General features: G+C 38.9%; 1 protein-coding gene across 6 annotated transcripts in view; it reads right to left on the reverse strand.

Moving 5' to 3' along the window:
• Window positions 1-617: 617 nt before the first annotated feature.
• Window positions 618-18,895, reverse strand: part of LOC106929164 (partitioning defective 3 homolog) — a 254,421-nt gene continuing 236,143 nt past the window's right edge. For all 6 annotated transcript variants that reach the window (XM_088014942.1, XM_088014938.1, XM_088014939.1 and 3 more), the window contains 3 exons: window positions 15,796-15,919; window positions 9,146-9,288; window positions 618-4,911 (listed from right to left, as the gene is read on the reverse strand). In XM_088014942.1, the coding sequence (XP_087871068.1) occupies window positions 4,518-4,911; window positions 9,146-9,288; window positions 15,796-15,919 (661 nt within the window). In that variant the 3' untranslated portion in view covers window positions 618-4,517. The remainder of the gene's footprint in view (window positions 4,912-9,145; window positions 9,289-15,795; window positions 15,920-18,895) is intronic.

Here is an 18,895-nt window from a genome sequence, read left to right on the forward strand (position 1 = left end):
GCGGAATTCCACTGGGGTTGCTTGGTAACGGGCGGAATTCCACTGGGGTTGCTTGGTAACGGGCGGAATTCCACTGGGGTTGCTAGGTAACAGCTAATGTGTGATGTTACATTCCAAAGATATTTCAAAGGGCTCACTTTCCAGACACCAAAAAAACAATTTATAGACAAATAGCAGCTGGGTGGGTTTTTTAAGTGTCTGGTTTGTTTTTAAGTCTTTCAAATGGAAAGACAAAAATGTGCAAAATGTGAATTTTTCATAGTAGATTCAATGTAAGTGCTAAAAAAAATTAAAGAAAAACAAGAAATGCTGCTCACAGCAGTCAGAGGACTCCTCTGACTTTCCCCGTCTGAAGCAGCTTTAATTGTGTTTGTCTGAACGTCACCTTTAACCTTTAGAACAAAACACAGTAGCAGCTCAACAGGTCCCCAGTGAACAATGAGGCCGGACTTAACAGGAAGCCCCGCGGTATTTATGGAAATTAACTCAAGAGACATGCTTCACCGTGGTTTTCACATGTGTGAAACATCCTGCTGTGACGTCAGGAAGCAGTGATGTCATCACATCACCAACGTCTGATTGGATGATCAGAAACAAACAAAACAGCACGAAACAGGAACAGCTTTCTGGTTTATTCCCAACTTGATACGTACAGAAAAAGTGTTTATATTTCTCCAAACATCATGTAAAAGACTTCTGGAAACAAAACAATTGCACATCAGCTTCTTTTTTTTTTTCTTACTTCCATTTCAGTTATGCTTCATCAAAACAAAAAAAATAAACAGTATGGCTGAAGATAAACAGGATAGAAACACTGACGGTGATGGCCGCCGTCGATCTGTGAAACAAATCGCATCGCGTCGACTTTGTGTGAAATGTTCAGATTTATTTTCTCAGGCACTTTTTGAGATATGAGAGAAACACTTCATGTGGTCTGAATGTGGGATTAAAAGCATCAAAACGTCACAGAAAAGGATCTCTGCATGTTTTAAAATCTCCTCGGTAGAAGTAAAGACTCATTTTGATGAAATCTGATCTTTTCATCCGTTTCGCGGCTTTTATTCATCACTTCCTCTTTAATGTTGGACCTCCATCTGGTTTGTTTGCTAGTTATGGTCAGTTTTGCACTCAAGCTCCTCTGAAACTAATTTATTCTTTTTGTCCTGGAGCAGAAAATCTGCCTATCAGCATTTTCCAAGCTGCTGGGAATAATAATAATAATAAAATTACCACCTCCAGACGCTTCAAACCAAGCTTGTAATTAAATTTTTCCAGGTTTTTACCGACGCTAACACACAGGAGATCAATGCAGTGTCACTTGTGGTCCTCGCAGCATCCAGCCTAAGGGCCGATCCCAGCAGCTTTCCACATTAAATCATCTAAATGTGATCCACAAACAGAAACTCATCCTCTCTTTGGTTTGAACTAAAACTTTCTGACACTTTGGATTTTTTATAGCTCATTGACAAAAACCTCTTTTTCAGGGGAAAAATACCCAGTTTTCTTATCTTCTCCAATTATCTCCATGTCACCGTCTATAGATACTGCTGTACATTTTCTTATCGTCTTCTCCTGATTGATACCTTTGTGCTCTGAGATTCTTCTGATCTTTTCTAATTTCTCTGCAAACTTTGGCTTTTAGCTAACAAATCAGAGGAAGAAAAATCCCAGTAGTACAGCTGAAACTTTATCTATGCTCAATCAGACAATCTGTAAAGGTTATTAAAGGTTATTTTGTGAACTGGATAAATGGATAAATGACACGTTACACTGTAAACACACAAAATCTTACCAAGTATTTTCAAGTTTCTAGTGCAAATATCTTTGTGCACTTATGACTTATAAGTAACTGCAAGATAAATAAGATTGTTTTAAGTCAATAATTCTTCAATGTAGATGCAGAAAGTACTAGTTTCATTGGCAGATTTTTCACTTAAAACAGGAAAAATGTCTCGTTATAAAACTAGTCGTTTATCTAGATACAAGAATTATTTACTTTTTCTTGCTAAAAAGTTTCTTCTATGTTAATTTTGTCTTGTTTCAAGTGTGTTAAGATATTTGCACTAGAAACTTAAAAATACTTGGTAGCATTTTCTGTTTTTTAAGTGTAAAGTGGGGAAAATTCTAAAATTTTTCATCTTAGTTTAATTTTTTGCATCATAAAACCTGGCTAACTAGTGGCGGGCATCGCTAGCCATAAAATTAGTCGAGCTAACGCTAAAGCACTACCTGTAAACATTAGTTCTGCTAAGCAATGCAGCAACACAATATTTAGCAGAAGCTAATGCTAACGTGCTAGCCTCAGTTCAAATGATATCTGCTCTTGAGAACCAATTTAATATCTTATTCTGGACGTTTTATTTTGCTAAAAAGACAGAAATGAGGACAGGAAGTGGAACTGCTTTGTAAACAGTCTTCACCCCCTTCAAAATAACAGCATGAATATAAACATTTAACTAGTTGAATAATTTTCAACTAATGTGACAATAAAACTCCAACACAGATGCTGAACTTTATTCAAATGAAAGTTTATAAAGTTGTAAAGTAAATTTGAGCTTTCTTTAGAACATTTTTTTAGGGGAAGCTAAGTGCGCTAAATATGTTAAAAGTTAGCAAAAAGCGCTAAGCAAAACAACCTAGCTCATTTTCTGATTAATCAAATTTGCTGTTTATTTTTTTGGAAAATCAGATTTTTTTTTTTTTTACCAATTGACATTTTGAGTTTTTTAATTCGGAGTAATGTCAGGCCTACCATGTTTTATGACCTGGTTTATGTTTAATTACATGCTTTCAGCTCATTTTAAAGTTAATATTCCATCAGGTGCTAATCCACCTCATTTGCTTTTGCCACCCCTCAAAGTACAAAGTGATCTTTAGGGGGTGTACATACTTTTTAAATGAACTTTCCCAGCTGAGAGCCATAAATGTGACTGCATTAACCTCCATTGTTGTTGTAACAGAATCAAACTCACAACTTGAACCCATCTGCATGAAGAACCTCAGTTTTTTACGCGCTTCCTGTGGTTTTCCAACCTGCTCTCTGTAATCCAGCAGCATTCGGTTCATTTATCGACTGCTGGTTTTAAAAGCAGGATGCGCCCCCCACCCCCCACCCACCTGCTGCCTCTATTTAAAATCACTGCAGCGAGGAGTGTCTGCTAAATGCTTAAAAAGGTATAAAAAAACAACAAAAAAAACACAAAAAGCAATTATGGCAATTTGGAGCAATTAACTCCAGAGGACAATTTTGCCTTTTGTTAAAAACCAGCATAAAGGGGCTGCTGCTAATTTCACACTGGGAGTGGCATTGTCTCCCCGCCGATCTTTATTCTGCCTCCTTTTATTCGGCTCGTCGTGTCAGAAGCCGGGCCCTCTGTCGGAGCCTCTGGTGGCGGCGTTTTTCTGGCTCCGGGAGGCAGCAGGTGGCTTCTGATGAAAAATTCAGTGCAGAGCGCCGACTCGGGAGAGAGGAGGAGGAAGGGAGGCGGGGGGATGAATATGGAGGTGTTGAGGTAGAAGAAAGGAGCGTAATGAACAGAGAGAGGAAGAATGAAAGGAGAAGATGGAGCTCCAGACAGACAGGCAGGGAGGCGGGCGAGCGAGTGGAGCCCAGCGCTGCGCTAAGGGGCCAGGCTAGAGGATCAGAGATGCCTACCCTCTCTGCCTGAGTCTCCTCCATGGAGATAACACACACTATGAATCATTTATGAGGAGGGCTTTTATTAATAACACACACACACACACATTCTCTCTCTCAGGCCTGTTTTCATTCCTTCATAGCAGTTAGCTTTCCGAAGCTAACAGAAAAAAAAATGGCAGTTGGAACGCTATTTCCTTCAGAGCAGTTAGCTTTCCAAAGCTAAGTCCTTTAAGTTAACTGTTTCAAGGAAAGAGCGTTCCAACCACTATTTTTCGGTTAGCTTCACAAAGCTAGCTGCTCTAAAGTTAAGAACATTCCAACTGCCATCTTTCAGCTAGCTTCAGAAAGCTAAGTGCTCTAAAGGAAAGAGCGTTCCAACTGCTCTTGTTCAGTTAGCTTCGGAAAGCTAGCTAAAAAATGGCAGCTGGGAATTATTTCTCTTTCAGAGCAGTTAGCTTTCCAAAGCTAACTGAAAAACAGCAGCTGGAAACTTATATCCTTCAGAGCAGTTAGCTTCTGAAGCTAACTGAAAAATCTCAGCAGGAACCTTCATTCCTTAAGAGCAGTCACAGTTAGCTTTCTGAAGCTAACTGAGAAATGGCAGTTGAATCGCTTTCTCCTTCAGAGCAGTTAGCTTTTTGAAGCTAACAGAGAAATGGCAGTTGGATCGCGTCATTCGTGCGCCCACTCCTCTGCCTGATTGTCGGTCCGTTATGGCGACGAGGGTGGACAAGGCACCGGGGCGTCTGGTGGTTGTTGGTGAGTGACTGATACTTGGTGCGGGTCATCAAACACCCGCATGCCGTTCAGATAGTCGCTAAGCTATAAGACCGCTACGCAGTCCGTTGTCTGCGTTCTGATGCTAATTTCTCCCCCCTCAGGAATAAAAAAGTCTTCCCTTTTCCGACCCCAGTCTGTTGAGCCGAGCTAGCTGCGACGGCGAAGGCGGGACGTCGTGTCGGTACGGGCCCTTCGGCGACCCCGGCTCCTTCAGGTGGGGGACGAACCCCTCGTAGGCGCTGCTCCCGCCGCCTTCCTGCAGCATTTTTCCTTTGGCTTCCTGCTCCCTGCGCCTCTGCTCCTGCCGCAGCAGCTCCTGGGCCTCCAGCAGGACTCTGGCGTTCACGCCGCCGCCGCCCGGGTAGCCGTTCCGGGAGCCCTGGTAGCTTGAGTACCGGGGGTTGTCTTTGGCCGTCTGGAAGACGTCTCCAGGTGGGTACGCCTTGTCCCAGGAGTCCTGGGAGACGGTGCTGGGATTCTTCCTGGGTTGTCTGATGGAGGAAGAGCAAAACAAGGAAACGACTGAGAGCAGCTTTCGATGCAAAGGGGCGCTGCGCTACAGAGGGCGCCAAACAACAATCACTCCTACTGGAGAAGGGCAAGAAGAGGTTAATCAGACAAAATCTAAAATTTGTTGTTAAAATGTCAGATTATTATTATTTTAACGGCAATTTTTCAATATAACAAGAACATTTCTGAAAGATGAAACTCAACGTGAAAAAACTTTGTTATAACAAGTTTATCTGATTAAAACAAAACTAACAAAAATTAATAACACTTTGTCTCGTACATAAGTTTTTCTTTTATCTCATTAAACATGGTCAATGACAAAATGACATTTTTTCATTTAAACAAATTTTTGTTAAAACGTCAGATTATTTTAACCAGAATTTCTTGTTATAAAAATAAACTTGTTGAAATAAGATAAAGCTCAGATTTTTCTCAATAAAACAAGAAACCTGTTATAACAAGTTTTTAAAATCATAACGAAAAATTAACTTCAGAACAACGAGTTTTATTTCTCATTTATACAGCAAAAACAAAAACATTGTTCTTGTTTAAATGTAAAAAGTCGCAACACATCCAGAAGAAACGGATTTCAGTTCAGAACTTTTCATTTCTCGTTAAAACGAGACGCTGCTTCTGAATTTAACGCGCCGCATCTCTGCAGCGGGAAGTTTATACAAATTTGTAATCATAGAAAGAAACCCAGTGAAAAATGCTTTAAACTGACTTCTTGACTCAGACCTCAGTCAAAATGGCCGATGATACCAGCCAATCCAGAAGCACCATTTGTTTTTCTGGTTGCTGATTGGCTGAACCCAAAAGATGAAGACCAAGCGAATCACTAAGACCGTATTAATGCGTCTTAAGGTATATTTGATGCTTGAACTATTAAAACAGTTAAAAAGTCTTTTTTGTTTCCTTTTCCTTCCAGAAAGTTAGAGCGGTGTGAATAGTTCCCTCCAGAGCAGCTTTGGCCAACATGTGACATGAAACCGGCTGTCGGCGACGGCGTCTCTGAAAACAGCGCAGCGTGAAGCATCAACCTGGGCCGACTCGTCCCATCTCACCCATCAAGCAGCGAACCCGTCCTCAACTGGAACCAATCTCCACCGAACGCAAAACAAAGCTCTGCTCTGTTCTCATTAAAGGATTTCCAACAGTTTTTACCCTTTTGTCGCCACTTCCTGCTGAAATCTAAACAGAGGAATAATGCGATTTCTCCACAGCTGGGAGATAAACGCGATAATTATGCCTGGCTCTGAATCAAAAGCGCAACGATCTTCTTCCTCCTCCTCCGCTGCACAAAGGCAGAGCGGCCGACTGGAAATGGTATCTGATGACACACATCTGCATCTTTCTCTTCCACCTCCTAAATGTTTTCTGAAGCTGCCCAGATTCAAAACATATTTTATTTCATACAAAAAGTATTTAGATTTTTTCTTTACCTGCTCAACCATAAACTGAGCAGGTAATTTAGGAAAGTGATGTATAAATCATCAAAGATCCAAACTTTTAAAAAGTAATCCAGTTTTTTGCGTTAACCTGGGGGACCGCAATAAATCAGCCCAGGGGCCGCAAAAGGCCCCCGCTCCACACTTTGGACACAATTTAACATTTTTCTGAGAAACTACGTCTTCGGTTTTCAGCCACAATAATTGATGTTAACAGAAATAAAGATTTAAAGCAGACCTGAACATTCAGGAACACATAAAGGCAATTACAAAGTCGGCCTTTTATCACCCGATGAAAGGAATTAATCCACGAGTTTGAATAAAAAACAAAAACAGATCATTTTTTAATGATATTCCAGCTAATTGAGTAGAATATAATTAAACAGCTCAACGGCCTCCTTGCAGAAGCGGCTGAGCAGAAATTATAACTGATGTCACACATCTGGATCTTTCTCTTCCTGCATGTTTCCAGGTGAAGCTGCCCAGACTCGTGATGCCCGGCCGCCTCGTTTCTCTGGGTTCGCCGCCGTTGCTGCGTGTCAGGTCCGATGCGCGTTCCAGTCGGTCTCGGCGCGGGCCTAATGGTCCGGAAGCGGATGCTGAGGCAGTTAGGGATCCCCGTACAGAGCTGCTGGGCTGGTAGATGCCCACAGGCGGTTTCTGTGAGGCTCATTTCTTATTGAATCTGATGTTTTGCCCTCTGAGGACGCCCACAAACACAAATCTGCCCCTCGAAATCCAACGAGCTTCGAATAAAATCTCAAAAACGTCACAATCTATTCCTGAAGAGGTTTCAGATTCAGTCCTCTATGGTGGAAAAGACACTTTTATTTTGATAAAAAAAGAGACTTTTTGAACTATTTTCCCCAAACGTCCTGAAGCTACGGAGCTCAGACTGAGGAAAAACTCAACTTTGTGCCAAATACCAACCATTCCACCTTAAATTATCCGACATCGTCACATCTTAGAGGATTTTAAGCACAAAATACATTAAAATGATCAAAAAACTGAACAAAATAGATTTAAACACAAAGTCTTAAACTTTCTGGATATGTTTTGTGACTAAACACCAAAATCTGACAAGAGAAAAAACATCTAAAAAAATGTTGGTTTAATTATTTTAAGTTGTAAACAAACAGTAGGCCTGGAAAAGTTTTTCAAGGTTTCATTTAAATTTTTGAATTATTTTTTTTTTTTTTGCTTGCAATAATTTTGGAACAAATTTCTCTCCATACTATAAATTAGGGCCAAAATTTTTGAAACTGAAAACATTTTTACTTAGGGGGGAAAAGAAAAAGATTAACATGATCACAATCTGTGACCAAGAAGATTTTTTTACGGCAGTCAGAGTGAGAAAAATCTTAATTTGGTGTCAAATATGAGCCAATCCACCGTAACTTATCCCACATGACGTTTTAAAAGGTTTCCTGACAGCAAAACACATTAAAAATGATCAAATAACTGAACAAAGAAAGATTCAACCTCAAAGTCACAAACTTTTAGGAATTTTTTCTCAATTTACAACTGAAATCCAAAATCCGACAAAAAAAGAATGAAACTTCTTAAAAAATATTTTTTTCCGTTTCATTTTCAAAATGCATTTTTTTTTACTATTTCAATTTTGAAACATGTTTTTTTTTTTGTTTTGCTTCCAAACATATTAGAACAAATTTCACTCCATACTAAAAAAATGTGTGTGTGTGTGTGTATATATATATATATATATATATATATATATATATATATATATATATATATATATAATATATATATATATATATAAAAGAAAAAAAGATTTGAAAACAAAAAAATGAAAAAAATTTCAGCTAAGTAATTTTTTGGTGAGTTTTAAACATTTTCTGAGAAAAATGCAGAGCAAACTCATCAACATAATTTTTTGTAAGATTTGTGTCGTCTGTCAACATTAGTGGCTAATATATATAATATCAATTAAAGACTGAAAATAAATCCGGACCAAGTGGTCGACAGGTAAACAGGTACCTGGTCCCAGTGGAGGCGGGCCCCTTAGGGCCTGCGACCCGCCAGCTGGCCCAGAAGAACCGTAAATAATAAACACGTCAGCGCTTCCTGGAACCGGCAGATCTCACAGATCAACCGGAATTAGATTATGGAAAAAGGAAAAGATCCATCTGAGACCAGGTCTGTTTCTTCCAACCAAAGCTGTAAACATGAACGAGGGGTTGGAACCGACCGGTTCTGACACAATTTCTGCTGCTATTTAATGCTAATGCTAACAATCAGCCGCTATCTGAGGATAAAGCACCGAGGTTATTACAGAAAACAAAACAAACAAAATAACAACAACTGAATATGACAAAGCATTCTAGTTAATGATAACTCATGGGGAATATCCTTTGTTTTTGTGTTCATGTATCGATTTGACTTTCGAACCGATGTGACAGATTTATTTTTTACGTTAGCTGTCGGTACGTTATGGCGCCGTTTATGCTAGTCCACAAAATGTTCAACAATAACTGAATAAATGTTTTGAAAATGGTGACTTTTGCTAAATATTCATCACAATTGATGTAAAAATGATCAAAATGCTCGTAAAAATGAACAAAAGTAAGAAAAGCCTAAAACTACTACTTTAATAAAAACAAAGCAATATTAACTAATAAAAACAAACAAACACACCTTTACTCTTTTGTTTGTCTAATTCAGCTCGTTTTAAACTACAATGAAAAACCCCAAACTATTATAAACCTGGAGCATGCTAATGCTAACGCTAATGCTAACGTCTCACCGAGGGAGAGAGCTGTACTGCCGCTGCGCCTGGGCGAATGAGTCCCTCTCCTCCTGCCGCTGCTTCTGCATCTGGACCTCCACCGACACCGAGTGCCGACCCGGCTGGCTGTACCCGCCCGGACCGTTGCTGCTGGCGCTGGACTGCAGAGGACAAAACAACATCGTATCATTTTTTCCAGAGCTGCAACACAGATGAAGATCGTGATTAAAAAACATTTATTTTTAGGTAATAAATAGGTTTGACTGCAGCATTCAGCCACAAACAGAATAATGGCTCTCTTCAGGAAGCCAATTACTGGAAAAAATATGATTTATATCAACAAACTGCAAATACTGACTGCATCTAATCATATTTTTAAATGTATTGATATTTTATTGATGAGCTGGTGGAACAAGAAGTGAATAAAATAGTAAAAATAACTTCATTTCCAATCGTCAATTTAAAAAAAAAAAGTTAAAAAAAAAGTTAAAAGTTGAACTATGCATTAGAAGGGTTCAAAGTTTAGTGGAAGGAAAAATTACTGTCATATCATGCTGGGATTTAGTGCATAATACTGTAAAGAGAAAATTTGACTTTAAATCCTTTTATTTATTCAGAGAAACTGAATTTTAAGTTTTCATTCACTTCAAGCCTGAATCATTGATATCAAAAATAAAAACTTAAACCTCTAAAAAAAAATCTTTAAAATTATATTCTAATTATATTGTAATTTATTGAATAAAATATATCAATATTTATATGCAGTCATAATTTATTAGGATATTAATTTTTTTAGTTCAATATATTGTTTTACAACATACTATGTCAACAAATAATCATTTCCTACCAATTAAATAATGTTTGTTTAATTACAGGAAATGAAAACATTACATCAAATGGAATATTACATTAGACCAATAAAAGCTGCATTTTAAATACAGAAACATGTAAAAAATTAAAATTTAGCTGCTCAAAGGCACTTTTTGTATCTTTAATAAATATTTTTTTAACTCTAAGATGTTTGAATGTTTAAATAAATTTAAAACCTTGATAATGTTCCTGTCAGAAGGTTCTTATAAGTTGATGAAAGGTGACATTATGTAGGAAAACATGAGCCGTGTCGCCTCATGCACACGGCGGGAACAATGACACGGTTTCAGATTAACGGCTTTGTGACGGAAAACTGGCGACCTTCCCGTTGACCTCTGATCCGGCCGGAAGGTCGTCGGACCGAGAAAATGATTTCATGATGAAAAAGATGGGATTAAACGCTGGACCTTTACACGCCTCTGAAACTCACCGGTCAGCCGGCGGGATTCGCCGCTCCTCGGAGTGAAGGTGAGACACAGGCAGGCAGGTGAGATGGGAGGAAGAGGAGGGGAGGGGAGGAAGACCATGCTGCAGGCTCAGAGACAGGTTATGGTGATGACATGGATGTTAGTCGGTGTTAATGAAACAGACACTGTGGCGGGCGGCCATTTTCTGGGGTCAAACGCCCCACAGACGAATCATCGGCCCACATTTCTGTTTTTAAAACTCAGATTTATGAATGTCTGCACCAAAAAGGCCTTTTTACTTTATAATCTGCATGTTTGGGTTTTTTCTCTCGGTTTGCAGGTGTAGGAGCAGATTAACAGCCTCTTCCCACACCTTTCTTTACCAGCTACCACATCTGACATAAACCCAAAGCAACTTCTAGTAAAACTTTTCATATTTATCTATATTAAGTGGAGAATCACAGCTGAAGCTGTAACGCTCCACTGGTGAAGGTAAACCAGTTGTGTTTCACCTTCAGCCAGTTTGACAGGCACTCTGCTGGAGAACACACAGAAAAAACACAAAATACTCATAATTTTGACAAGTTATAACCAACAATTTTCACCAAATGTATTTTTATTTCAACCCACAAGAAAAATATTTAATTTAAATAAAAATTTATTATAAAGATTTATAAATTTTTATTATTTATACAATAAAGATTTCAATTTAATAAAAATTAATTTAACAATTTAATAATGTTATTTTGTTATTAGGTTATTATTAAACCTTTAAGCTCCTGAAACTAAGCTCCTCCCTCTGACTGAAGGTTCCTCTTCATCCAAACGTCCCTGCAGTAAAAGTCGAGCAGCAACCCGAGCCGCCGTTGCGCAGCAGCTCCTCCGATGCTCGTTAGCGGCTGCCTGCCGATTAGCCGCCACACAAAGCTGATATAATTACTTTTTATGGGAGCGGCGCAGACATCAGCCGGTGCAAAGGGCCATAAAACGATTACGAGCGCTAAATAGACTCCCCTGTACAACCGAACCAATCCGGGTCCAATCGGCTCCCTGACGGCGCCGGAGGACCGTAAACGTCCCGTTCATCTTCCCGGGTCTGGAGGGAAGACCCACGGTTTCACATGGAGGAAACATTTCTGCAGAGGAGCTTTGAAACGGAGGTGTACTAACTTTTTGGAAACTGAAACAACTGATTAAAATTTATTAAACTGAAGTTACAAGAATTAGTTTATCGGGATTTTCTTTATATTTATTTTTTTATCTACTCAGTAATAATACAAGAGTATAAGGACCATACAAAAATGAAATTACAAGAATAGTCATAAAATTACAAATATAAAATCTGAACATTTCATGAATAAACTCAAAAGGGAATAAAGTCATAATGTCATCTTCATTATGACTATTCTTAAAATATTACTTTATTCTAAGTAAAAACCTCACTTTAATTTTTCTTGTATTTGTTATATTCATTCCTTTGACGTTATTCTCGCATTATTTCAACTTTATTCTCATAATTTGATTATGTTTTATTTTCTTATTGTGGTTCCACCACACTGTCATGTAATTATAAACAGATTTTTATTAAATCTGTAAATTATTAAAGATCTAAAACCCAAAAATGATTTTATTGATTGTTTTCTACTTTGTTGGCCAAATTTTTCTTGACTTCTGCTCAGGGGCCAAACAAAATAATCTGAAGGGCCACCGAAGGCCCCCGCGCCTCACTTTGGACACCCCAGTTTTAACTGAATGTTTGATCAGGATCAATAAAAACTGTTAAACGCTACAGATGAAAATGTTTTACCTCCTCTAAACTCTGAGGTTTAATGGCCGCCATAAAGCGCCCATCACTCATCTGTGATGGAATTAGACCACGTTACCCACAATCCTTTGGTGCTCAGCCACACAACAGAAGGGACCCAGAGGAGGCGGCTAATTGCAGTCGGCTTGTTCTGATATTGGACAATAAATCAGCGGCCGGACGGACGGACGGATCTCAGAGGAGGTTTGATGGAGACAAATAACATTTCTACCTCTGGTTTTATGACTGGAAAACATAAAATAAAAATGATATTAAAAACTATTATTTTTAAACTTATTCAAATCTTTATTTCATCTATTTTGTCTCCTAGAAGCCAAAATTGTTTGACTTAAAAAATATCAGAAAATATGCAAAATGCTAAGATTTGAAAAGATTTTTTTTTATTTTTTTTTACATATTTTTAATTTTTATATTTAACTCTCTAATCTTGGCTTGAAGAAACCAAATGAGATGTGATTTTATATTTGGAATAAAAAGACTGGAAAACAGTGACTTTTTTTAATGATTTACTTTTTTTATTTAATCTTATTTATATATTTGTTATATACAAAACAACTCAGAAAAAGGAAAATAGCTAAGATTTAAAAACGTTTTAAAATTATTTTCTTCAATTGTTATTCAATCAATTATATTTATCTATACATTCATTTACTTAATCTTGGCTGAAGGAGACAAACAGAATATCCACCTGTGATTTATTAACATTTTATTAAAATTTTAGGTTTTAAAAATGTATTTACATTTTTACGTATTCTTTTACATTTATTTGATTTTGTTTAAGGAGCCAAATAACACGTCTATCTGTGATTTTATGAATGGAATGACTTGTTTAATTTGTAAATTTATTTCTTTTTTGGCAGGAAACGGTAGGTTCACAGAAATCCTCTCTGTTTTTACGGCCTGCAGTCGGTGCCCTGCTTCCAAATCTTCATTTGTTTTCGTCGTTTGTATTTTAACGAGTCCAAACTTCACACAGTTCAATCAAACCGTCACTGGAGGCCTTCAGCCTCTGCTGGAGGCTCATCACTCGCATGGAGCAACAAAATGCAACGCGTGCACCTGGACAGGTAATTGAATTTCAAAGTTTTCCATGTGGCGCCTGGCACGACCAGGGCCCGGTCCAATAACAGGCAGTTATTACGGGCGACCCGGTTGGAAGCAAAAGGGACAAGAAAAGAGCATTAGAGGGAAACAGAAATCTGGTTTCCAGTTTTATTTTTGGATTAAACAAGCTTTAATATTCACATAGTTCATGTTTTATTTATGGTAAAAAAGTAAAATATTTAAGGTGCTCTTGTGGGAAAACTAATGAGTCTTCATGGGAAAATGAACAGGATAACAATAGTGCAGGGAAGTGAGGTTTAACATTCTAGTTTTTAATTTAGAGCACCCTCGGTTGTTTCCGGACAAAAGCTCGGATGACCTGCGGCCTCGTTTCCCACACAGTCCTGCGCTGGAATGCGTCCACAGCGGGCCTCTGGTTAACACTGCCAAGAAGATACGTAACACTACACAACACCAGAGCGGAAAACAGCCCGGGTGAAATCCAGCAGGTCTCAACGTTTCCGAAACGAGACGCGCTGCAAAGCCACAGCGGGAATCCCACAAATACAGGAGTTCATGCACAGGAGCAAAACACACAAAACAAAATCCCCAGGAGTGTTTTCATGTGAGTTCTTGTGAAGGACACAAAGTGCAACACACCTTTTTAAGAGATTAGTGCCACCCTTTTCACCCTGAACGTCGATTAATCCGATTGTACAGCAAAGATGTAAAACGTGCAAACTGACTCATTTCAATGAGAAGCAGCTAAAAACAGGAAAACAGCTGAACAGGTTACTTTCTAGAACCTACAGAGAGTTACAGGCTGTTTTTATCATTTTACATGTTTCATTTGAGGACCAGGCTGTCTAGTGAGGCATGAAGTGATACTTTCTAGAACTTACTAGTTACTTTTCCAGGTTGTTTTTGGGTACCAAGATTTTCTATGAAGCAACTTGCAACCTGATACTTTCTGGAACTTCAAGATAGATCTTTAGGTTACTTTCCTAAAACCTGGAGATCACAATTTCCAGGACTTATGAGGTACTTTCTAGAACTTATTTTACTGAAACCATCAAGCTGTTTTTGGGTGTCAGGCTTTTTCTGAGGGGATTTATAAGTTCATAAAGGGCACACACAGGAAATGAGTTACTTTTGGTAATTTACAGAGTACTTTCAATAAAACCAACAAAGTACTTTGGGATAACTAATGAAATTACATGCAAGTTAATATTTTCAAGGACTTAAAAGTTGCTTTCTAGATCTTTCAGGCTAATTTCCCCAAAACAGAAAGGTTTTTTTGGGGCACCAGGGGCTTTTCTGATACTTTCTAGAACTTAAAGATGAACCTTTACAACTTATAGGGTACTTTCTAGAACTTTATACAGCTTTATTATGCAGTAATCTGTAACCTTGGACTTTCTGGAACTTTAATCAATAATTTATAGAACGTATTTACTTCCAATTGTTTCAACTTTATTTACCTTTAAATAAGTTAATTTCCTGAACTTTACAGGCTACTCAAAGCTCAAGGCCGCTATGTTAGAAGTAGCTTCATATCTTCTAAAACTTACCGGCTCCCTTTTTAGAACAATCCAGGAAAGTATGGGTGGTAATCCGTACTGTAATCAAAGTATTAAAATCTAATCTTCAGCTGAGTGTTCTGATTGGCTGCTGAAAATAATGTGAAACCAACAAAAACACAAAACCTTGACATGCATTTCTAGTGCAAATATATTAGAACACTTGAAATAAGACAAAACTACCTTAAAAGTAACTTTTCAGCTAAATATATAATCATGTTTTAAGTGAGTGATTAAAAAAAGTACTACTTCAATTGGCACATTTTCTTTTAAGTGAAAAAATGAAACTGTCAAATGAAACTTTTTGCATCTGCATTCAATAATTATTCACTTAAATTAAGTTTATATAACTTGCTAAAAGTTGCTAAGATATTTTTCCTAGAAATACTTGATAAGATTGTGTGTTTTAGCAGTTTGTTCTTCAGTTGCAATGTGAGGAAGCAGTGATCTGAAATAAATAGGTAAAAATATGACAAGTCATTTCATCACCTTAAAAAAAAGAAAAGAAAAAGAGGCGCTGCGATTTGTTCGCTTCAGGATTTCCCTTCGTTGCTTCACACAAACTAATCATCCCTCGTCTCTTCTCGGCCAACGAGGCGCCGATTTAAACACAAGTCTTAAAAATCACAGGATCCTGTTTGAGGTGTAAAAAAGGCACCGATAAAAGTTTAAAAACAACCCAGCAGTCTGTGATGTTGTGGGCGAGGTCTGTGCGGATGACTGACGGACACAAAAAATGGACGACGGATGAGTGGAGCGGGTCGGGGTTAGTGATGGACTCCGGCATGCAGTCAGTTAATGAATTAGCTCCGTGGAGGTTAGCGCCGCTCCTGAAGTCTGGTTCTCTGCTGGTGGTAGTGGGGTTAGTGATACGGGATCACCACCGGTACGGGTCAGTTTCCGTCCCTTTCTCTCTCGACGTGGATCGGATCAGACACTCACCCAGGACTGCTCGAAGCTGTAGGTCCGCCTGCGATCGTCCCGGTCGTCAGGAACGTTCTGGGCCTGCTGGAACTCCTGCCGCAGCCGCTGTATCCGGTCGTGGTTGCTGGGAGTTAGCCGGTTGCTAACAGGAGAAGAAGAAGAGATGAATGAGCGTGAGAGGGGCCATTGTGTGCGAGTGACCCGGTTCTATCAGCGCCGCAGGATGGAGTTGTTTAAAGTCCGGCGCGCTTTGCCCGCCGATTGATCACATGCGCCGTTGACATTGGCAAGGCGGCGCGGACTCAACCCAGAGAGGATATGATAAGTGAGGGCAGAGCTGAGAGCCAGCAGCAGTATGAATCAAACTAATGCACCTCTGATGTATTATTCAGAACAATGAACAAAGACTGGTGGTGAACACCGAATGCTTCGCTGCAGGCCCGTGGTGCCCACTTCAAACGGCGCTGCCATCAGGGCCACTTCCTCCTGCTACCAAGAACAAATTCATGTTTGGAACAGAAGAGACGCAGAAACGCAGACAAACAGCAGAAAATCTACTTTCATAAATAAAACCCAGTTTTGTTCTCTTTTTAAACTTATTCTAAGAAAATACAGCATACAGTTGCCTGAGCCTTTTGGGACACATAAAGACAGTTACAAAGTCAGCCTTCCATCGCCTGTCCCAGCAAGAGGAACTCATTCATGCTTCACCTTTCCTGCATTGATTACTATTAATGCACTAATTACGACAAATAAACTGGTCTTGATCTGAGAGTCATGGTAAAATCAGCTGCATGTGAAATAATAAAAGATAAATCAGATTTTTAACCAAAATATTAAATAATTTAAAAAAAATAAAAAACGTAAATTTTCCTTAGTTTAGTCAGTGAACTACGATGGAGGATTAGGGCCAGAGGAAGATGTCTCTTAATTTGAGATTAAATTAATAATATTAAAAGAATAAAGTCATAATTGTAATATGAAAAATAAAAACTAAAAAGTCTTACCAGCAATGTTTTCCAGTAATTTAATCAAATTTCAAAGATGCTAAAATAAGTGTTATACTTTTTATTCTGCTCTTTATCAACATTTTAATGTTATTTTTAATGTTTTCTGCACTAAAATAAACATTTCCAACTTTTCCACCTGCTTGTAGACATGAAGATTTTGACCAACATGTTTATTTTATCATCATATTTCAGCTCACACCTCGTTGTTTTGAGTAAATTACCAGGTTTTCCTGTTTCTCTCTGGGTGTGAATGAAGCAAAGTGTCAGGATGTGTGAATAAAAACAGCGAATCGGAGTCACACGTCGACTTTTTAACTTCCTAACAGCTGCCAGGAAATTCCTGGGAAACGTCTCCGAAACTCTTAAGGTCGAGCCTGCATCTCTTTCCCAGGGATTCGGCTTGAAGGGGAAACTTTACAGGTCAAAGGTCGCTAACGGACACCAGGGGACGTTTCCGAGAAAGAAAAAACTCCAGAGACTGAATGAATTCAGGAAGCAGCATCAGTATGTCGGCCTTTAACTTCCTGTTTAGGAGATCATAATGCTGGTTAGTCATCGCCAGGAATATTAACATTTATTTAAAGATGTTGTGAAAATATTAATTTCCACATATTTAAAAGAAAGAGAAGATTTGCAGTGATTTCAACTTTTTTGTGAAAAAAAAAAGCTTAAAAAATGTGTAGCTGACTACAATTTTTGGAAAAGGTGCCACAAAATCAGTAATTTTAACAGAATAAAACAACACAACATCTTGGAAAGATGATTGATTATTAGTTGGAACGCATTTTAGAAAGAAAATAAACTTTTTTCACTTCCAAATTGTATATTTGAGCTGTAGATTCAGTCGATCCGACAGAAAAACAGCTGATTGACTTAAAAATATATATCTTTAAAACACAAACGTACTGAATTACAATTATATCCGTCAACTCTGCACCATTGCAGCAATCTTAAATACACAAACTTGTAAAAACAACTTTAATTTGTTCAATTGGGAGCAAAATAAATGGAAAATAAATAAAAATGTAATATTTAAAAATTACATCAGCAGATGGACCAGAATATAAGGTCAAGTGGAAACTTTGGCATTTTAAGAATGAAAATGACAATAATTCATATCAATAAAAAAACGTAAAATCAGACAACATGTTTCCAAATCAGTTTCTTTTAATTAAAAACGTATGAGACTTTAACAGAAACTGCAGGTTTGTGTCTGATTCTGGTGAATTTCTGGTTAAAACATGTTTGGTTTTCATTCAGTGGGAAGAAAATCCAGAAATTTTCAATTTCTCAAGTCAATTTCAAATTCAAAGTAAAAAGTTCAGCGTAATAAAAACACTCAGAATATTTTTTCAAAGTAAATGTAACTAGTTACCATCTAAGGTAATGTCATTGCTCATAAAACGAATAGAGGCAGCAGGAAGACGGAAACCAGAGGTGGGAACCGGTCATGTCCGCAGAGCGCTGCCGACCCAACGGGTCCAACCGGACGGGTCAGAGCGACGGACATGCAAACAGACTGAGACCGTCAGACACAGAAAAGGTGCAGCAATTTGTCTGGATGTAAGTGTGACGTCTGTTAGATGAAAGATGGCCGCCTCTCAGCCCGTAATCTTCACTACCTCCCGACCCGAAGCGTCCAGACGGGTCGGACGTTTCCCGTCCTGACAAAGTGCTGCAGATCAAACAGAAGCAGAGCAGCGGCGACCGAAAACCCCAGAGAGCCGGCTGGAAGGTCAGCAAACGACTCAGTCCGTGTCTGCTACGGCACAGGGGTGAAAGGTCGCACGGCGAGGCCTGAGCCGCGGTCGGCCTGAGCCGCTGTCGGCCTGAGCCGCGGTCGGCCTGAGCCGCGGTCGGCCTGAGCCGCGGTCGGCCTGAGCCGCGGTCGGCCGTGTGCGGAGGAGGAAGGAAGAGCTTTGAGGAGATGAAATGCTGCCGACCGCGAGCCGACGCTTCGCTGCAGAGCCGAGATCCAACGTAGCGCGAAGCGCCGGGATTTAAAGAGGCTAAAACGAGAATAAAACGCTTTTCTCTTCCTCCAAACTGAACGGGTTTTGGGTCGTTTCTATGAAAAGGCTACGGAAGACCACTGAAAAAAAAATTCT

The sequence above is a fragment of the Poecilia mexicana genome, unplaced genomic scaffold (genome assembly GCF_051168715.1).
Source record: "Poecilia mexicana isolate PSO_F unplaced genomic scaffold, ASM5116871v1 scaffold_17, whole genome shotgun sequence".
Lineage (NCBI taxonomy): Eukaryota > Metazoa > Chordata > Actinopteri > Cyprinodontiformes > Poeciliidae > Poecilia > Poecilia mexicana.